The sequence below is a fragment of the Bombus pyrosoma genome, linkage group LG12 (assembly GCF_014825855.1).
Source record: "Bombus pyrosoma isolate SC7728 linkage group LG12, ASM1482585v1, whole genome shotgun sequence".
NCBI classification, from domain to species: Eukaryota; Metazoa; Arthropoda; class Insecta; order Hymenoptera; family Apidae; genus Bombus; species Bombus pyrosoma.
Genome location: NC_057781.1, coordinates 8,834,133 through 8,851,159, shown reverse-complemented (window position 1 = coordinate 8,851,159; position 17,027 = coordinate 8,834,133). Strand labels below are relative to the sequence as shown.

The 17,027-nt window shown below is 34.1% G+C and overlaps 1 protein-coding gene across 8 annotated transcripts; it reads left to right on the top strand.

Annotated features, from left to right (window-relative positions):
• The first annotated feature begins 156 nt into the window (after positions 1 to 156).
• Positions 157 to 17,015, top strand: LOC122573704 (stromal interaction molecule homolog). 8 transcript variants are annotated; one of them, XR_006318811.1, is made up of 13 exons: positions 157 to 369; positions 1,859 to 1,998; positions 2,068 to 2,187; positions 2,268 to 2,380; positions 2,461 to 2,576; positions 2,656 to 2,825; positions 2,898 to 3,041; positions 3,120 to 3,287; positions 3,381 to 3,645; positions 3,883 to 3,957; positions 4,982 to 8,209; positions 8,335 to 8,425; positions 8,529 to 8,785. XR_006318811.1 is itself a non-coding variant. In XM_043740454.1 (12 exons), the coding sequence occupies exons 1-12, from the start codon at positions 162 to 164 to the stop codon at positions 9,346 to 9,348; spliced, it is 1,554 nt and encodes a 517-aa protein (XP_043596389.1). In that variant the 5' UTR covers positions 157 to 161; the 3' UTR covers positions 9,349 to 9,483. The 8 variants fall into 8 exon arrangements, 5 of the variants coding, with proteins under 5 accessions (XP_043596389.1, XP_043596385.1, XP_043596384.1 ...); XR_006318810.1 differs by having other exon boundaries at positions 8,335 to 8,785; XR_006318809.1 differs by having other exon boundaries at positions 4,982 to 8,425.
• Positions 17,016 to 17,027: the final 12 nt, after the last annotated feature.

Genomic DNA, 17,027 nt, shown 5'->3' with positions numbered 1-17,027 from the left:
GCTATCCCGATTTTGATAACTGTAACCTTGGTTATATTCACTATTGCGGGTCTACGTCAAAGGTGACAACGAGCCAAGAGCTACACGGTTTTTAATTTGACTCGTAGCAACTGCGCAAGGGTGGCGCGAGGTGTCAGTGACAAGGTGTATCTAACCTTAAAATGCGATCATCCGTGATAACCAATGTGATTGTACTGTTTGGACTGCATTTGTCGTATTGGTGTTGGAACACGGTAGATGCCAGCGGCGGGGCACTCGACACGAGCTCGAACTTTCAATCTGGTTCAACAGGAAGCTCACATTCCAAAGTCACGGCATTCTCCGCGACACTTACCGATGGATTAGCGCAAGCCGTGGCTCACGAAGCTGGTAAGTTTTATTTCTATTATTTAAACTAGACTGCGGATTTTTATGCATTCATGAAAGACTTGAAAATGCAAAAATGCACATAATGTGTGTAATATACAAAAATGTATGATGTATCTACAGTGAAATATTCGTTATAATTTTTAACGGGTAATATAAATCCCTATTTAAGTTTTATTTCTTTAATTACGTCCATAAAAATCCGCTATCTGTTTTTTTTCTTTTTGCCTGAACCCTCCAATATGCATAGCCCATGAAAAATATCCGTCATTTATTCTGTAACATATAGTAGCTTACAAAAGTATTCAAATATTTGTAGAAATTTTTTATGAATATATTATATGTGCTATTATACTGAAACATTTAAAGATTTCATTAGCAATATCGTCAGACTATCATGATTATACTGGTAAAGTTTGAAATAAATCTGAAAATATATATAGAAGTTACAAGATATTTTATGAGCCACTGTAAATGCATTGACAGCTTATAGTTTATGTTGCATTCTGGTGACAAGTTTAATATTTATTTTAATATGTTCAGTCATAATATTGTTAGTTGTATAATTGCTTTCTTGCATGGTCTTGTCTTTATAATGTCAAGAAGAATTATGTGTACAGTTTACATTTTATATATGGTCCATGTAGTGTTTAGTAATATTTTTCTGATATTTGAGTTTTTATATGTATTTGAAATTATATACTGATGTAATATACTGCTATTTGTATTATCATGTCCATTTTTTTATTATGAAGTCAAAAGTAATATTTTTTACATGTATTTCAAAATATATTTTTGAGATCTGTTCTTCTTCTTTTTCTTCTGTTATTGTTTATTAATGAAGATAGAAATTAAAAATTTCTCATATTGCATTGTAATCTGAGCTATGATAATTGGAAGGTTAATTAATGATTAGTTATAAGATACTCCAAATTGCTTGGAAATTAAACCATTAGTTTATATCATTATTTATTGTTTTGTTTCATTAATATTTTGTTTTAATCTTTTGTATGTATGTGTAAATAGGCAGCATGTATATGCATGACTAATATTTAATTTTAGAAAAAAAAAAAAGAAAATAGGTTTTGTTTGTCATATCATTTTATTTAAAGGTATTTACATTTACAAAGCTTACTTAAAAAAATAGGCCTTCTTTTTTAATTTGATAATTTTGTTGTTGGCTGTAAAAGAGATACAAATGTGTTTATGATAAAAGCTCATATTGCAGATGATAAATTTCACAAATGATCTAATCATTCAAAGATTAGTCTTGATTCAATAGTAATGAACTGTTATTGTAAACTTATTCTATGTCTATTAACAAGATACTTCTTTCTAATTGACATTTCTACATTAATAATAATTGGACAAAAAGCTTTTTACACGTGGTTAACAGGATAATCATAGCCCTAAAGAAAAAAGGCACCTATAAACAAACTACATGTAATCATAAACACATACAATCAAACGTAGGCTGTTTAATTTATTACAGGTTCCGATACTTGTAACGATGACCTAGCTTGTCTTACACTGGCTTCTCATGATCGACTAGGTTTAGAAGCTATCAAATCACTCCACAGTCAACTAGATGATGATGCCAATGGAAATGTGGATCTTTCAGAGTCAGATGATGTAAATAAATTTTTACTTATAATTCCTTCTACATTATGAGATATAAAAAGCAATTTGTATTCCTTTTAGTTTTTAAGAGAAGAGTTACAATATGAAGCTGGGTATGAAAGAAGACAGAGGGCTTTCCATCATAATGATGATATGCATATTAGTGTTCGAGAACTTTGGGAAGCCTGGCTAAGGTCAGAGGTATTGTCTAAAATATAATTGTTTCTTTAAATAATTTTTATTTTTTTTGATATCTTACTATATTAATAATTTCTTTATAGGTTCATAATTGGACTATAGAACAAACATCAGAATGGTTGGCTTCTAATGTAGATCTTCCACAATATGTTCCTACTTTTATACAACACCGTGTAACTGGTGCTACACTTCCAAGGTCACTTTCTTTACATAGTACATCATCTTGATACTATAACAATTGTTTTAATAACAAAATATTTATTACTTTATGTATAGATTGGCTGTGAACAATATGCAATACCTAAGTAATGTGTTAGGGATCAAGGATCCCATTCATAAACAAAAAATTGCCTTAAAAGCTATGGATGTAGTTCTTTTTGGGCCACCAAAGGGTAAATAATTATTAAAAGATATTTTTCTGCTAAAAATTTTTTGACTGGTTTACCATAATTATTTAATATCTTGTTATAGATACTGGACATGGCGTCAAAGATTTGGTATTAATAACGTTGTTATTCGGAGCGCTTATCGGATGTTGGTATGCATATCAGCAGAAGAAAAATTCACAGAAACATCTCCACAGAATGATGAAGGATATGGAGAGTTTACACAAAGCAGAATTGGCATTGGAGGACTTGCAAGTATGTTTTATTCTTCTTAAAGTCTTAGCAACGCATTAAATCTTCGTTAATGTTATGTTTTACGATTTACAGAAAGAATTGGAGAGAGCACGAATGGAACAAGAAAGTGTAACTACTGAGAAACAAAACTTAGAGAAACGTTTACAAGACGAAAGTGTGGGATTGCACGCTTCTTACTCCGATCTCGAAGTTTCTCAATTGAAGGCAGAAATAGAAGTAAATATCCCATAAATTTTTACATTTAAAATTTAAGGATTAGGTTCCTTCAAAGTGTAATTAATTTGGACTTTACAGATGTTAAAAGTTGAATTGCAACGTGCAGAGGGTGAACTCGAAGATAGATGTTGGTCTCCTCCTCCTGGATTGCAACATTGGTTACAATTAACTCACGAAATTGAAAATAAAGCATATACCAAGAAAAAGATATCTGCAGAGAAACAGTTGCAACAAGCGCGAGAAGCAGTAAGTGATACATTTTTTCTCAAATAAATTATTTTTTGTATATCATTACAATTCAATTATTTATTATTTAATTGTACATAATGTTATTTCTAGTGCGAGAAACTACGAAAAAAACGATCGAGTTTAGTAGGAGCGTTTGTTTCAACTCATGGAAAATCGATCGATGAAGTTGACAAAAGTATAGTTGAGGCAAGAACTGCTCTAAACGAAGTCACCGCAGAATTGCAAGAAAGAGTACATCGTTGGAAACAAATTGAGCTGCTTTGTGGCTTTAATATAATCAATAATAATGGTCTAAGTTATTTAGAAACTGTTCTATACAGAGGAACTCCTAACGGTCGAGGTCTTGGACTCAGAGGTATTTACGTTTATGACGATACAAAATTGTTTAATGATTAGTGCTTAGACCTTTTAAATATTTAATAATTTAAAAATGATTTTTATGTATATAATATAAATACAAACACATGAAAATTGTCAGTATTTTATTTGTGAATCTTGCTTTAATTGATGATTGATATTCTTATAAAGTTTCAATTTTCAAAATTTGTATACGATAAATTAATGCGAATAATTGTGCGATTCATGTTTACAGGTCGACTCAGTAGTCAAGATGACTTAGACGACGAAGCAAGTTCAGTCTACTCGCCTTCAACATGTGGTGCCGCAGGTAAGCTGGAAACGGACTTCCACGAGCATTTAGATTGATAGTAACAATGCTCAATTTGTAAATACTATTGTAACTTTGATATGATACTTACAATATCTAAATATCTTCTATTCTCTCTTTTTTACGCACGTAGACGATATCTTCGAGATCAATAATTTACTAACTTTTTTGTCGTCCTAATAGTAGTAGTTTGGGTTCTTTTTGTGACATTAATTTCTCTTAATCAAACCTTCGGGTTTCCAGCGTAGGTACTCGTGAAAACTAAATTACGATATGTACTTTGCTAACTGTTTAGGAAGTTTGTAACGAAATTACGGATAAGTTATTCTTCGTAAGAATTTCTTATCAAAGATTTTGAAATCAAATTTTTACTAATATATAAATTTAAAAAATTCACGCGATGCCTTAAGATTCATTTTGATACAAAAAAGTAGTTTTTGCAAATCGTAAATACGAACGTATGCATCTATGATTTCTATGAAAGATGTTACTGGTCCCAGGAAAGCAGATGGCTAATGTCACACATTACGAAGATGTTACGAATATCATGTTTCTACAAGTGTTAGAAAATATTTAAAGAATACAAAAATCTTATAAAAGATTTATGTTTAAGAAAAGCTTTACATTAAAACATTAAAAACATTCGCGACTTTTTTCATGATCATTTTTTTTTAAATATATTTTTGTACATTGTGAAGTTTGATTACGTTATTGTCTTGTGTCTTTTACATAAAGTGTTGTTTAAATTATGCTATAAATGTTGTTGTCTCGTTGTTTTTGTTGAAAAATTTGCTCAAATTGTTTATTATTGCTTATATCATTTTTTGTGCTTTTTTTCAAACTAATTCCCAGTTTTATAAAACTTTGTTCAAGGAAAGTACACATGTATATATATTTTTATATGTTTGAATTATTGAATTAACAATTTTAGCTGCTCTTTTTGTAATAAGATACAATATTTCTTGATATTCTTTGTTTCTCTTAGATTATTGTTTGTTTATGTTGTGTTATCATTTGATTCTAGGGGTGGAAGAAACTATACTTAATGGTTCCAAAAAAGATTAAAGAAGCTACATAATCAAACTTTTTAACACGTTTTTATGCATATTATTGATCCTGCACATTGTATAGAGGCTTACTTAAAGTTTAAGAAAGTCATAGTTGTTGAAAAAATTGTTATTGTTATTTATCGAGTAGTTACATATCAATGTAAAAAATTATTTATTTATATATTTTACCAAGTAATGTGTGACATGAATAATATGTTCGTAATTAAAAATACATTGTACCAAAAAAATGCTTACGAACGAAATTTGATTATCTCTGACATGTGACAATGCAATTAGCGTTAAAAGAGCATCAGCAGATCTTTCAGTGAAATCCGGTAAAAATTTTTAATGAAAGGATTTGTGTGCAGGAAAAGGGAGGATTGAAAATTGGAATGTTCCCCTTTCCTAATCGAGATTTGTCAAGTTATAACGGCGTGTTAATTATTTAAACAATGACAAGTTTCTTAACTTATTGTTAACGCGTAAGTTTACATACACACACGCACACACACGCGAACATACACTCACATATTCTCACATACACACATGTATAATTCAAAGAACAGTGTATTGTCAGTACAATTATATGGAGTTGTTTTTTTACAACTACCTGCTCGTACAGATTATGAAACGTTAGGATAACAATTTGATGAAAGAATATGACATATTTTTGTACAAAAATTTTCATGATGTGTCGAATGAACGAACAAGGCCAGAATCTTTACGAAGATGTGTATGTGAAAACATCAGAAGCATGTGATATTTTTACGAATAATGTCATTTTTCTTCCACATACAAAATACAAACATTTTAGTTTTTTCTTTTCTCGTAAGAAATTTTTATTTAAGTATAAAGTAAATGAGAATCTGAGCCATGAAGAAAATCGAAGAGGTCAGAAAATAAATATTAATTTACTTTGAAAAACTTCAGGAAAGAATTTTATACGTTTCTCGAGACGCTATTCTGTGTAATATGTAAGTTTCTTCCTTGAGAAACTAGGGAACATCTACTCAATGACAGCAATGATTAATTCGCTTAATGGTCATTTTGCAAAGGTTAATTTGTGTCGCAACTATGACTTCGATTCTTTGTCTATCTAAGGCATACGATCGTTGGACTGCGAATGTATTTATGAACAAAATTAACAAGTCATATCGAAAGTTTCATTTAAATTCTAATCACCTACTAAATATCATAACGAGTACTCCAAATATATGTTATGTATATTTCCATATGTTCTGTATATTCTCGCAGTTTTAAATTTCCTATACGTGCGTATATATCCGCAGTCTAATAATCCAAGCCTTCTAGTTCGTTCCTTCGTATCTAATAGCAATATATCGAAGACGACCAAGTGCCAAGCGTGATAACTATCTAATTATCACTTTATTTAATAAGTTCCGATGATCGATCACCTATTATATTACTATACGTAAATATAATATATCACTGAATCCTATTAAAACGTTAAACCAAAGTAGAAATTTTTCATTTACGATTTCCCGGTTGTTTCATGAGAATCGACCGATCGTCGATGCGTTTTCTTATTTCGCCAAGAGCACGTTTCAATTTTGCCAGGTCCCGCAGTAATGCGTTGCACAACAATCTTCGTATTAATAGTTCGCATTAAAGGCTAGCACAGCATCCTATCTTAATTGGACGATCGTGTTTACATCGCTGAAAGTGCCATTTTCTTACGTGTCGTGTGCAATTTCAAATTTTTTCCCCGTCGCGATTATCACTCGCTAGCTGAAGCTATAACCGACGATTAAATACATCATATCTATGCTGTATTATAATCCGAGCGGAAGATTTCGGTCGTTCAAGACCACTTTACCACGAGGTGGCGTCGCTACTTCCTTCGTCTGATTTCTCGTTTCTGTTCAGCTCTTTAAGATCTAAGAAAGAGCAAAATTGTTTTCTTGATACTCGACTGTCCGTTATACAGATATTTCATGTAGCAAAAAATGAACTTCCATCAACTTCTGAACACCTATAATTATACCTGAAACTGTAGTACCTATAAGTCTTCAGATCTTTTTGTGGAGCAAGCTTAATGATTAAGCAATCAATTACCCGAAATCTTGGAGTAAACATTCTCTAAAATTTTGGGTAATTGCGTAATTGTATGTTACAGTATATTCTTTAAGAGTTGGATAATTGTTTGGTTGTATGTTACTAGTATTGGTGTCTTGGAACCTCTTTAGAGATTAAAGAGATAAATAGTTGAAGAATAAACGCAGAGATCGTTGTATTATATCAATTGGTGGGAGTAGTGTGGTCTTAAGCGTGGAAACCTTTGGCTGCGGCTAGGGACTAGGAAAAGCTCGAATGATCGAGGATTTCTGGTTCCTAATATGATGCCAAGAAATAAATTCCATTTCCTGGGAGATCCGCGTCATGGTTAAGATTAGAGTCAATTAAAATTAGATGCGATTATATACGTCCGAGGATTTAACTCGTAGGTGCAATACACGTATTTACACCACGACACGTAATAAATATATTCTCGAATCTGTTTGATTTCATACGAAAGACGACAATCGAAACGGCACTTTTCTTCCTTCTATTATAAACTCGAGCATATCAACGGCATTGAGTTATATACGTATATGTATCCGCATATAATGCACATAGGCAAACGTATACATTATTGTACATTAAGAAACGAGAAGCGGAGAATCTGTACATTGTTTGTCTGACTGTTGCAATGCATACGTTATGTCTCCCTCTCGACATTTTATTGTATGCGATTCAAAGGTCGTAATTAATAAATCAAGCAACTTGCGAGAAACCTACGTGCACAAGCCTCGTTTGTATGATCTAAGTTGCGATGAGACGTTTCAAGATGACCAATTACTTAACCGAGTATGTAATTTTAATTTCAATCTTCTCGCTGAGCGATGTTAACTACGCTAGTTCCTGAAATTAAATGATCCGTTCCTGGACTCGTATAAATTTTGTCGTGTTTCTATGAATGTTTCAAGTTCCTATCTTGTCTTTCTATTTTTGTCTATTTCGTCTTTCAAATAATCTAGTTAACATTGTACGACTCACGAGTGACACTTGAATTAAAATTACATATTTGGCACAATGATACGCTGTACCGCAATCTGTACAACAGTCTGTATGTGATTGTCTTTGTTACCTGCAAACCGAAGTTTCAAGTTAGACGCTTTAGTATGTTAACTCCTTAGTAGTTTGTAAGTCTTAAATGCTATACATACCTACTGAAATGCGCCAAAAATGTACCAATGAGATTTATGAATTATTGCTGTTAAAATAACTGAGTCTAGAGAAGTCATTAGAGAATATTTTCTTTAAACAGGAACACAAAGATATCTTTCCCAGTTGAAGCAATAAAGAATTGACATTTTTCTCTATTTATTGTATTCTTCTGACTTCGTCGTTTTTATATGGTACGACATGAAAATAGAATTTTCAACAAGAAAGTCATAAAATATTCGATTGTCTGTAAAAAAAAAAATTTATGAAGGATTTTGTGTGTTTTGTTTTCGCTAGAACAAGGGACCAAGCTGCGTTCACTGGTAAAGTATGGCATCTGAGGAGCATGTAAAGTTTTCTCAGAATTGATGTGACACGAACTGGAAGAGTCTTCTTAGGAACAAACATAAATTTTATCGCATAGATCGTGAATTTTCATGCATTGCGCTTTTTAAATAACGATTTCCTCGTTATTCTACTAATGTTTGCGAGACAGTAAAGCATCGCGACAAAATTTATATTATTTACTGTGGAATATAAAAGAGTATCATCCATTGTGTTGTTTGTTTCTCTTCTTCCTTCCACAAACTGGATTCTGCATGGAACTGACCTCTGACACTGTTTGCCGAAAGCAGTTCTAACTAATTAGTGCATGAAAATTACAATTGGCCGAATAAAAATAGTATCTACAGTTATTTCAATATATCTTCGTCGAAATACCAATGATATCAGTAAATCAATATCCCTTAGGCACCAAAGAAACTGATATTGGAACACATTTTTCTAAGAAAATCTTCTCAGCTTCTTTGATTCCTGACCTACATTAACGTTCTATTCCAATTTCCAATCAGTCTTACTAAAGATTCAAATACACTTTCAGGTTAACCCATCCATTCTCCATCAACTTTGATGAACTCAATTCCAATACCGAGCAAATAGATCCCTAAAACCTTACATATTTTCAAATTTTTATAATCTTCAAGAATCTGTGATTCTAATGTATCAATCACTCGTACTAAAATCCCCTGCAGAAATAAAAGACTATCATAAAATGAGAAGCCACCGCAGATACGTACAAAGCATAACAAAGTTCAATCTTAATCTACAGGTACACTAGACAGCCTAATGTGGAAGGAGTCGTCGGTTCCTCCAGACTCATCCAGCAGTGAAACCGGGAAGGATACACCACCAGAGAGTAACGTTGTACATTTCACCGTCGGCGATGGTCCCATCGAGCCCGTCAGAGCATCCAGCAAAGAGAAATCCCATATCGTGCGTTCCTACAGTCAAGACACGAGCATGCCTCTCGCCGTCGAGGACAAGACTACCTCATCATTCCTGTCGAAGTCGTCTTATTCAGAGAATTCGTTGGATTCGTCGAGCCAAGATCGATCAGGGCAGCAAAAAATTGGTCCGACGTCCGCGACGACCGCCAGTACCACCAGCATCAACTCCACAACAACGACGGGCACATCGAGCAGCAGCAGGAAAGCGCTGAAGGAGCCGCAACAACAGTCAACGGTGGACGACGAGACGTTATCGACGGACTCGAACTCGACCACGGACAACGACGAGTTGAAAAAACGACGCCGGAAGATGCTGTTCACGTTCAGGAGGAACAAGACCAAGGTCACGTTATGAAGCCCCCTAGTCAACATAGCATACACTATATATCTGTGTTGTAACGTTCTTACTTAACGCTAACTCACCTGCGATCGATTAATTGTGTCACTACGAGCCGCAACGTGCACTTAAAACATGATGAAAACGACTTGTCTCCGCGAACCGGTTGATCATTAATTAGCGATTAGATACTGCCGGTACATATACGTATACGTACATACAGACACATATTATCTGTACACACAAATAGAGGGACAAGTATAGTTTGGTGGAACATCGATGACTTCCCTTCGTTGACCCTTTGGTCTGTATCAAATCGGACGTTGGCATTTAATCTCGCTTCTACACAAGCCCGATGCTATTGAAATTGATTGTACGAGTTTGAGAGCTTCCATCGTGTATTGCTGTATCGCAGAAGGTACGTAGAAAAACAGGGGAAATTAGAAAGTATCGTATGAATTATGGAAATGGTACTTACTCTTCAGTAAACTCTTGATGGAAGAGCATTCAAATACGACTTAGAGGTTCGTTACTTAGTCAATCCAGTTTCGGTAGTTTCTCGGTACTGTATGTAATTAGCGTCGAAGCTCCTTGTAATATAAATATCGTAAACAGACGCAGCTACGAACGTTCAAATCTTATTAGATTTTGAAAAACGTAGCTGCCTCTTTGCAATTTGTACATTAATGTATGATACAAGCATAAGGAAGGGATTTTGTTAAGGAATTGTACAGTATGAGCTTGACGCATAACGAAATTGATTATGCCAGTGTCTGATTAATTATACAATAATAGTAGTGTCACGGTTTAAAGAAGCGTTAGTTAAGTAAGTCTAAGAAAGCGAGAAAAACACACCTAACGGCCAACGATGGAGAGATAGATAATTCTGAGAGTTAGAAGCGATGTTCCGCTCTGCTACTGTCGTGTAGAATGTTTTTGGTGCCCTGCTGTGTCTCCTGTTCTGCCAAATCTTCGTTCTGCTCGCAACGAGACACCATCAAGCGACGTCCAATTTAGATAGCTAGATTTTTAAACTCGCGAAATTCTTTAATCACGACAATATTTTGGCTCAGGGATGGGCGATCTTTTCTCTATATCCGTGTACTTTCCTTTCAATTTCAGGTAGAATGGTATACCGACAGCTCTCTGTCTCATTCATTGTAACTTAAATTGAGCTTCTTTTTCGCTGGAACGTTCCTTTAATTTCGCCTTTGTGTTCCACTGAATAGTATCCAGCAGATGTTCACTTTTCGATTAGTCTCTCTGAAATAAAAGAATCTCAATTTTAAATATTTATAATAAATATAAATTGTCTTTGGATTAAGTTTTGTAGTAAGTTATGGCAGTGAAAATTGATCTTTGAACAGCTACAATGAACACGATATTTTACAATCTCTAACAACGTATTGACCTCTTCTTTGAAACAGTGGAAATACTTTACTTGGTCCATTCCTATTCTTTCGTGCATTTTCATTCTTAAAAATATTTCGAACGCCAGTAAAACAATGAATGAAGTTCTAGAAAGATTTCATAATCGATTACGATTTATAAAAATGTACGTTCCTCCGATGTTTCTCCATGACGATACTCGGCCTAAGTAATCATTAAGCGAAATCTACTAAGAAAGAAGTTTCTGTCGTATCTGCTTTAAAAAGTTCTTCACTTTTTGACTATAATTCACGAGTCCAGTATTATAATTCTAACATAGATTTTTATTTAAAGAAAAAGAAAAGCGATCGCTCATTCCTAGATCCATCGTGATTTGTTTCTCTCGCGCAAAAACACGAAATTCTAGCGTACTGAAGCTTTCGTTCTTTTTTTTTTTTTGTTTCTTTTTCAATCGATGTACTAGTGGTAGTCGTTAAATGTAAATCTTCTTTCCGTTTTCTTTTGTCCTTTCTCTCTTTTATTTTTCGAATTCATTGTTTTTTTGGCCCCTACAGTACAGGTCCAGCACAAATTCTTCCTCTTCGCCTTCCGGTTTTCTTAATGTACACTTAAATATCGCGATCTCACACACTTTATCATCTTTTATCTTTGCTTTGCGTTTTGCAAATTACGATTGCCCTCTATCTTTCTTCGTATTACGATGAGTTATTATATCCTTCTTTATCCAAATGTATCTTTATTTCTTGAGAAACATGCGAAATTTAATGACGATATCTTCCATTTAATCGCCTTCGGTTAAATAGCACGAATATCAAATTTCATTGTTGAATTTTGTATATTTGTAAGGAGCAGAGCTCTGTTCTAAAATGGGCGATAATAAGATAAGAGAATACCTAAAATATCTTTAATTATTAAGTCATCCCACGAGTAAGGTAACGTTTTTAATACTATCTTCTTAAGAACACAAGTATCTCAAATAACAATTGAAAGAGGATTTGGAGTTGATCAGATTTCAAGTATCTTCCAAAGTATTTGAATTTTGGGTAATTCTCATTTTTTACAAGTAAAGTTGTTCACCTAACTGCAGTAAACCATAATATTAGTCCCTTGTTTGATAAAATTCATACTTGTGGAATGACATAATAACAAATAATCATAAAGAGATTTAGGACACTCATCCTTCGAGGTTCATGAAGATTTGTAAATAGAATATCGTTGAAATGCAATAATCATTAAGATGTCTCTGTTTTTCTTCCTATACGTGACTTTACACGATAATGTTTGCAAGTATTACTAGGTTTAACACTACGAATAAAGCTCACGAATCTCAAAGGAAAGAGAGGAAGAGAACTAGCATGAAAACTGACTTTTGTGCTTGCCTTGTACCATATAGAGAATCATTAGTTAAAATTATTTGCAGTCTTCCATGAATCATAAAAGAGTATGTAAATCGTGGCATTTTATCGTCGCGTTTTTGTTTCAACTTGTGCGCCGTTTATTCTTCTTTTTTCTTTCTTTTTTCAAACGTCTCGTTCATAGTATTGCGACACCTGTTGTACTTCACCTTTTAGTGTTTAGACGATTATGGTCTGCCTGAAATCAATTAGTCGTTCAAGGCCATCGAATAATCTCTATTGTTTCATAAACTTTAGAATTTGCGAGACTTCCTTTATTACATTATTGTACGTTCATCATTATAATAGTGGAGAACACTATTACACGGATTATCTAGAAATCTGAAAGCTTAGAATATTATTAGTACAGAATGGAAAGCACTATTTAACTCCCTTTGTGACAGCGTTGAAAAATTATTGAGATAGAGGTTTAACGAGGAGGAAAGGGTACGATGATTCATAATTAAGAAAGTGACCTTAAGTGACTGACTGTTTTTGGTCAGACTGTAGAATTAACTTATTATCGTTTCCTCGTCGTACACATAATTCTTTACAGTTGTCACGCGTGGCAACGAATATACAATACAGGACGAAGTGATTTCTTCCTTTCTTATCATATTTTTCTCACTTTATGTATATACACTGTATATGTACGTATATACATTATGTACACACACACATGCACACACAAGTATGCCGTGTACATATAAACGTAGAAGCTTAAAAGCGGTGAGGCTGGAACTCTCTGAAACTTATACCATGTAAAGAAGGATAGTGCGATAAGATTTAAACTCGAGTATTAAATCGACCATTATCGTGCGAAGCTACTGTCACAGACAATTTTGATAAGTGTCATCGCCCTCGCCTTTTTGTTTCACTTGTTCTTCCAAAATGCCTGCACGATTAATCGACCACTTTCGCTTGATCTTCTCTCTTGTGCTACCCGATGTTTTTAATAACGCGCGTTTATTTTGTTGTGCATCTTTACCTGGACCCAAGAGCAGTGGATTTCGTTCGCTATTTTGCGGTATTTCTACGTGTATCATGAAATCCCTTCCTCTTGTTTCTCCCTTATTCGTTTTCCTTTTCACGCGACGCGCATTCCTCTTGCCAGCTTATTGTTCCAGATGACGCTTATTTCGCTCCTCTCCTAACTGGCAAACTGACACATTTGTATCTCAGGGCTAGTCTCAGTTTCTTTTTCTGATCACGATAACGTACTAATTATGAGTACGATCATGAGTGTGTTTTTCGGGGGCATCTCTCTCTACCTGTAGAGGTACACACGTTTGAATAGACATCGCGCGACCCTCTGGACGAGTTACTTAGGGACGTATTATAAGAGAGCAATAGGCGAAGCGATCTGACGTTCAATGGACCAAGTTCGATTAACGTTATGTAGCGTTACGTGAAAAATAAGAAGAGGTATAGTTGCAAGCATCGATAGTTGGAACGTTCTTCTAGGCTCAATCATAGTATTATAGAATAGTAGCATCAGGGAAGATTGTCGTAGTTAAGAATTTAAACAAACTTTTATCTTGAACGAGATATCACAGCTTGCGAGGGCTTCCGTATATGTAAAAATACAGCCGTATAATTGTATCAATTTTATCGTAACACACTGTTTACCAATTATACAAATCTGCCAACTTTATCATCACAGTAGTATCGTTGTTAAAATGCTTGAGAGAAAATGGTCCAAACTCTATTCAGAATACACTTTTTCGATGTTTGAAGATCTAGATAACGAAACTGCTAGGTAAACGTTGCGTTAAATTTCAAAAAGTGTGTATCCGTTGATTCATCTGCAGTCTTCTACAGCAGAAAAGTTTTTTCAAAAATACCTTTCTTCTTTAGGTTGTATCCGATTGTTTCGCGAAAAAGTTTTATCTTGGAATGAAATCAATTTTCCTATAGTTATACGATGCATTACGTTCGATTAAAAACTCAAGACTGCAATGAATTAATAAGTGAGAAAATCTTACAATAGCAATATGTAACACGTGTGACACTCGTGTTCCCCAGCAGAACTGAAAAAGAAATATTGTTAATATCTGATGTATAAATCATGTTTCCCTTTGTCGGGAATGCTATGTTCTCCAAACGAAAAGAAACAAGAAAAAAAGAAGAAAGAAGAAAGAAGCTCACTCCCACGATTTAAGTCGTTGATCAAACCGCGTGACATCTTTATGGTTGTATGATTTATCGTAAGAGCTGACATACGAAATAAAAGCAAAGGTCAATTTTAACTAGCTCTTTGCGACGTTCTTCTCGTGCAAACCGTAAATTGTATTCCCTGCGTGAAAACTGGGAACCTTTCTCGACTGGGAAGAGAAATCACAGGCCGTCCGAAAAATCGTGTACCGTCCTTGTAAGGCGAGATTCTCTTCTCGTCTGTTGCAATATCGAGCACGATTTATGCGATCGTAGAACGATTTATTCGTATGAATTTATAGAATGATAATTGGAAGATGTAATACGACTAAGTTCATTGGCTTCTCCTTTCAATGTTTCCGTTCCAAGAGACTCGGACGAACGCAGAGTCGTCGAGAACTATGCAGATACATCATTGATCACTGACAATTTCTGTGAGAATAAAATGTGTCAGCTTCGTTTTAACGTGTTACTTCGTGATCGACCCATTAAGTACCAGCTTTAAGATGGTTTGCCAGGTTGTGAATATTCTATGTATCATATGTGCCCCTTTCAATAGTCTTCTCGTTCTCTTCGAACTGTTCTATGTAGTTCTTAAGCGAACGTAATATAACGTTAACCATTCCTACAAATAATTAATAGCTGTTGAGAATTCGTAATAACTTGTTGGAAAGATAGTAGCGATTAAAACGATGAGAATATCTTAGAAAATTCTTAAAAGTGAAGTACTGTGAATATATGTACTTTATAGTTAAAAATAAAAGTATATTATATACACTGACTTATTGTTAGCTTGAGTGGTAGAGTCTGGCCGTTTTTCTCTCTTCGATTTTTCGTCAATTCTTCTGACGTACGTGGTATGCGTGTGTACCATGATGCAAGTGGTAATCTGCAATCTTTCTTACCTCATATGATAGCCCAGCAACAATATGTTGGAAGGCGAGCGTTTAAAAAATAATTTGATATAAGTTTCTCAGGAACGTTATGTTATCTCTTCCCCTAGTGTTCCGTATTAATTAATTTCTTTAGTCCCCTTTTCCTGTGTTTAATAACATTGATATCGAACGAATCGTGTGAAACGTTACATTTGTTATTAGCATCGAATTGTGGCGATAGAAGTTGTAAAAAAGCTAAGGAGCTTCTCATCGTGGTATAAGAGTCGAAATTATTCAAAAAGCATATAAATTCTGGAACGATCGAATTTAGAAAGAGAAAGAAGGCAAGAAAGAATTTTGAAACAAGTGTAATGAAACGTGACGAAGTCGTTGTCAAAACTCTAGGGAAAACGGAGGTTTCAAGCAACATAACACATACAAATGCTGGTACTTAATGGACCCGTTAAAAGGCCATCACAGTGCGTAGAATTTCTTAGAACACTTCAGGTCAAAATGTGTTTTATAATTACGAGTGATGTTTATAAAGGACAGTTTTTAAGATTGTGTATATCTCGTTATATGTTATATCGCTTGATACTGACATCTGACTCCAGTTTACTAATTATTGGTAGAGACGAAGAGTGAACGATAGAGTGCAAGAGATGCGAGAAGGAAGAATACGTGTATAGTTCAAAGGTACGCGTTACTTCATAAGTTACATATACTACCAGTTGAAAATATGAGACTCAAACTGTACATTATGCCTAGACTCTATATCCTGTCTTCAATGATATAATTCTTCGAAAGGGAACGACCTGCAAGTGCTTTAGAATTCTTGATCTGCTTCTTCGTAATTTTATAAATCGAACACTTCTTGGTCCTAATGGATTTTGAAATATTTATAAAATACAACTCTGAGAAGTAACTACTTTTTACATATTAAAAGATCCCATCAGAACACATATTTTAACGTTTTCAATATTTAAATAAAGTACCTGAAATGTATACCAAGCTAATTTGCCGTTATAAAGCAATAATTAAATGTTCATTAAAGGTTAATATTTAGGATATTAATTGATGTGACGTTTCATTTTTACCCTTGTACCATAAAGTATGACAATAATTCGATTTAACAATAATTCGACTTAAAGTCACATGTTTTCAGCTGGCGAGGTATTTATGCGCCGGCGCGGCAAGCGCGGGCTATTTGAACTTGGATTTATTTTACATAAACATGTAAATTATTCCTACTATGTTAATATTATATTGTTCGCCTGTTTTAATGGCGAGATAGGTCTTCCTTGTAACGTGATAGAGAAATTTTTCAAAAATAAAGAAATTTCATAAAATCCTGAAGCTCC